The sequence below is a fragment of the Poromitra crassiceps genome (genome assembly GCF_964638095.1).
Source record: "Poromitra crassiceps genome assembly, chromosome: 21".
NCBI lineage: Eukaryota > Metazoa > Chordata > Actinopteri > Beryciformes > Melamphaidae > Poromitra > Poromitra crassiceps.
This window is the reverse complement of record NC_139638.1, coordinates 15,748,213-15,753,212: the sequence shown is the minus strand read 5'-3', so window position 1 is coordinate 15,753,212 and position 5,000 is coordinate 15,748,213. Positions and strand designations below refer to the sequence as shown.

The 5,000-nt window shown below is 42.8% G+C and overlaps 1 protein-coding gene across 4 annotated transcripts in view; it reads right to left on the bottom strand.

The window, feature by feature from the left end:
• strbp (spermatid perinuclear RNA binding protein) overlaps positions 1–5,000 on the bottom strand; it is a 186,460-nt gene that overhangs the window by 31,140 nt on the left and 150,320 nt on the right. For all 4 annotated transcript variants that reach the window (XM_083657532.1, XM_083657533.1, XM_083657534.1 and 1 more), the window contains 2 exons: positions 3,344–3,474; positions 2,368–2,463 (listed from right to left, as the gene is read on the bottom strand). In XM_083657532.1, the coding sequence (XP_083513658.1) occupies positions 2,368–2,463; positions 3,344–3,474 (227 nt within the window). The remainder of the gene's footprint in view (positions 1–2,367; positions 2,464–3,343; positions 3,475–5,000) is intronic.

Genomic DNA, 5,000 nt, shown 5'->3' with positions numbered 1-5,000 from the left:
CACACAAAGGAAGATCAAGGAATATTCCATCGAACCGGAGCAGATCATAAATATGGATGAAGTGCCTTTGACGTTCGACCTGCCACTCACTCGGACTGTTAACAAGAAGCGCCCTGGAGGATTCTTTCACCAAAAAAAAGCTTTGCTCGTTCTCGACAGCATGAGAACGAGCAGTAGATGATCATGAGGTGGTTTTTCAGACGTGTCGATATAGCAGTTTATCGCAAAAGTGTAATGGAAACACATTTTTCGCATTTGCACGTCATGTGACCCATATTATCCCTTGGAAAAGGAGCGGAAAATAAGTTTGGTAAGTAAGGTTCGATAGCCGTGTCAAAACCTCCGCAGCAAGTGGAAAACTTTGAAGCAACGCTACCTAGCAGAAAGACGAGTGTTGTGCAAAAGCGTAGCCGGGCAAATTAGATAATGTTTAATGGCAGAAATCGGTCCATGGTGACAGCAGGCTGCCTGTGTGCGCCCATTTGGCACAGCGGCGAGATGAGAGGATGAAAAGCACACACTGGTGCGGTGGTGCTGTCTGAAGTGAATACAGTGACTGTGAGTAGGCTAATACATTGCACACGTTTCAGGTGCAATTATAGAACCAAATCAGCCTTTTCCCCCCTCCATCTCTAAATCGGACCAGTTGTAGGCTATTAGGCTACCTTTTTTCCTCTGCCTGTCGCGCTGACTGCATTCACGCAGCCAGCAACATTTTGCGACTCATTTTCTTTTGAATTGATAATCAGGCTCGTTTATATGCATTGTAACTTCATGTTGGGATTTCCATTGACCATTGGTTGGATTTGAGCATGCAGGGGACGGGATATGGGGCAGATCCCCGTGCGTAATCACTGTGGCAGCTGCTGCAACGGGGAATCACTCAAACGCAACTTCAATGGAAACGCCTACAAGTCGCAATTGTACATTGTCGAAGTTGTAGAAATATCGCAATTCTTTTGCGAAAAACTGTAATGGAAACACAGCTATAGATGAAGAGGAGTTCGTTGGTTTTGAGTGACAATGAAGGAGAGAGGAGAGTGGTTGACGAAGCCACCCTGAACCTGTTCGTTTCCGACACTGAAGATGAGGACTTTGGTGGTTTCAGTACGCAGGAAGAAGAGGAAGACGAGCATTAGTGACTTGACTTCTCTGGTTACAGGTTTGCTGCACATATAGCCTATTGTTGTGTGATTTTGTCTGGGGATTAGTGACCTGACTTTTGTTTTGTTTTGTTGAAATGTTAATAAATGGGAGCTTCCCCAAACAGCCATCGCTTTCCCGACATTCCTCTCTGTGCACGAACCCTTTCATATGGTAATTAAACATCAAAACACCCGCGGCTTATAGACCGGTGCGGCTTATAGAAGAAAAAAATAGTCAATTTTGGTCCCGCGGCTTATACACCGGTGCGTCTTATAGTCCGGAATTTACGGTATATATGTTTTTATCTAAAAAATGTAATTGGTTTCCTCAGCGACTGGTCCCCCGATGGTTATGTGAAAACAACCCATCTGACAGCGTCAGGGGATTATTATATACCTTGTTATTGTCTTGTAAAAAATACTTATGAAGTAGAAAAATATGTTGAACAAAATCTATTCAAAACACAAAGATCTCTCTGTGCCCAGCTACGCTCAGGTACCTTGCCTCTTGCCATAGAGACAGATAGGTTTAGATCTCTCTGTGCCCAGCTACACTCAGGTACCTTGCCTCTTGCCATAGAGACAGGCTGGTTTAGCGGTGTACCTGAGGAACAGAGACTCTGCCTGTTCTGTGATCTAGAACAGATTGAAAATGAGATTCATTTTATGTTCTTCTGTCCTCTGTATAATGAATTTAGACATGTGCTTTTTGAGAAAATGAGCTTGTTATATAATGATTTATTTTATTTGGATGATTACAAAAAACTTGAATTATGTTTTAGAAAGGGAGCATTCCATGCAGCCAATTTTATTTCTAAAGCCTGGGAAAAGAGAAAGAATATGCTGTCTATTTGATTTGAGTTCTATAATGTGTATGTTTGTGCATATGTATCTAGTGTGTATATGTATATATATGCATACATACTGTGTGTATATGTATATATATGCATACATACTGTATGTTTGTGTTGAATTGTTTACACACCATGAAAGATTGTTGTCTTTAGTGTCTTATAAGGCCATGCGGGCTGGGCACCCTGTGTGCATGACACTTGAATAAAATATCTATCTATCTATCTACCTTGTGTAAAGCACAATGTGACTTGCCTTTGAGGGGGGACATGTTCTAAATAAACCTGCCTCGCCTGCTACTGCATCATGAGAAGGACATACAAACATACAGGTGGACATACAGACAGGACTGACAGAGGGAAAGACTCACCCATCCCTTGAGAGGTTCCCACACAGAATGTCTATTGCACATGTCTCTGAGGATCCTGAGGACGATCACGCACGACTTCAGGCCGTTCACTCGTGCCTGAGAGACATGGAGGAGAGATGAGAAGACAGATCAAGTGAGTACCTCAGGAGTGCTCCTCATACAAACACACATCAACACAAAGCTACTACAGTACAGGCATATCAGTGACGGTCCTGTATCAGTCTACAGCTCTGCCCTACCTTCAGAGACAGACTGAAGATTCTGAGATATGGGTGAGACTCTAAAATGTCAACCTAAGTCAACCTGAACAGCAAATGTTTTTCTAAATATATTCTTGGTACTGTACTTTCTGGATGCCTGCCTTTGTTTTTCGATTGCCTTTTCTGCCATCAAAAATAACTACATTCTGAACTTGACTCCATGTTGTCAGTACGGGGGAGGAGGAGGGTGGGGGAGACAGATAGATGGGGGAGGGGAAGGGGAGGGGACATACATAGCAGGCAGGTTCACATAATAGCCAAAAAGAAAAACAAGTATCAACCATTGCTTTTGTAGCCTCACGATACTTCTTCCATGAATCTTTCTCCACTGCGCAGCTGATGTTGTAAAAACACACACACTTGGGGGTGGATTTTAAACTGTGAAATTAAACCGTGAATGTTTCCAATTCAATTCGTGTTAATACTTTTTGTTTTGTTCATGATCTTAGAAAACAACACCGCCGCCCGAAAATAGACATTTTGTAATCAGATCATTTTGCAATTAGTTTTGAAATTCCCCAAATGTGACAAATTATTTTCTATGAATGGAGATGTATCGTATTCTCCCACATGTATCGGTTGCTAATTAGTAGCGATAGAGTGGGCGTTAATTAGCTGCTACAACAACATGAGCTCATTCATTCAGGCGCGTCGTCAGGCTACAACGAGCATGGGGCAGACAGGAGACAGGAAACAGGAAGTGAGTGGGCGCCGACCTGGAACCATTTGGCGTGTCGGAGCGCTGCCAGGGCCAACAGACATCTGTGTCTATCCAGCACCTCCCCTTCCTCCTCCTCCTCCTCCTCCTGCACAGACGCCACTCTCTGCACCGCAGCAGCAACCAACACTGCCACAAAACAATCAAACCCAATAGAGAACGTAAAACACACACACACACACACACACACACACACACACACACACACATCTGGTTGGGGAGAGTGTGTGTGTTTTGAATTTTTGTGTGTGTGTGAATGTACGCAAGCACACAGGAATTCGCGTGTGAATGCACACATACATACACACATGCACGGATATTCGGTTACATACAAGGTGCTGTTCATGCCATAAAGTCAGTCCTCTCCTTGTGGAGAGCAGCACCATCTCTACGCTTCACAGATCTCTGATGAATGGTCATATAGAGAGTTCCTTTGCTCTTAAAGGAGAAGTTCACCCAAAAATAAAGATTCAGTCATTATCTACTCATCTCCAGGTCGGGTGAAGTTTTTTAGTCTACAAAACATCTGTGGAGTTTCCCAGGAAAACAGAGTTGCAGCAATTGAAGTGAATGGTGAGCAACTTTCAAACATGAAAAAAGTCTCCAAAAGCCCCGAGATGCCAAGTTGACTTGAAAAGACGTCATTGACACCCTGTTTTAACTAGGGCTGGGCAATATAATCGATACGGCAATATATCGCAATATTTTATTTCCCGATACTGTATCGATACTTGGACGCCAAGTATCGTGATATATATATATTTTTTATTATTATTTTTTTTTTGCAGGCCATGCCATGCCAGGCCTCTGCATCTGGTGATTCCCACCCCTAATCGATACTGTATCGATATTTCCCATATCGATGCGTTCAGTAACACTCAACACTCAGTAGTTTTGACTAAATTTGTCCACTAACTTATCAGTATAAAGTGATGTACATATTATTACACTACCTGGGTGGTACACAGTGTGTTGTATCTTTAGCTCTATTATTTAATTTTGAGTAAATTCTGTAGAATATCGCAATATATCGCAATATGTATCGCATCGCAATATATCGTGATACAATCGCATCGTGACCCAAGTATCGTGATACGTATCGTATCGTGAGATCCTTGCCAATACCCAGCCCTAGTTTTAACTGAAATCTTCACTGTAACCGTGAAAGTTCCGTTTTCACTTTCAGCCCGCCACGGCTACCGTGCAGATTCCAGTCAACTTAGCATCTCAGGGCTTCTGGAGACTTGGATTATGCCAGACGAGCAGTGTGGAGGCGTATTCCTTTTCTCTTTTTCTACACGTTTGAAAGTTGGTCACCATTCACTTCGATTGGTTAGGAGAATAATGTAACTCTTGTTTTGTGAACTACGAAACTTCACCCGTCTCTCCACCGGCATTGGGCGTCAGTAGATAACGACTCAATTTTCATTTTTGGGTGAACTCATCCTTTACAAAATAGACGTGCCATTTTCAACCCTGCTATGTGTCTCACATGTGAGATAATCACAACACATGTTGTTGACATGAGTGAACACAACGTAATACTGTACTGATGCACTGTCCCTAACTAGACACATGTGCTGTGTTGAAAATGACACGCTGTTCACCAGTGATTCAGTAAGTTTACACCCATCCAGTCACTGACAGATCTGTGA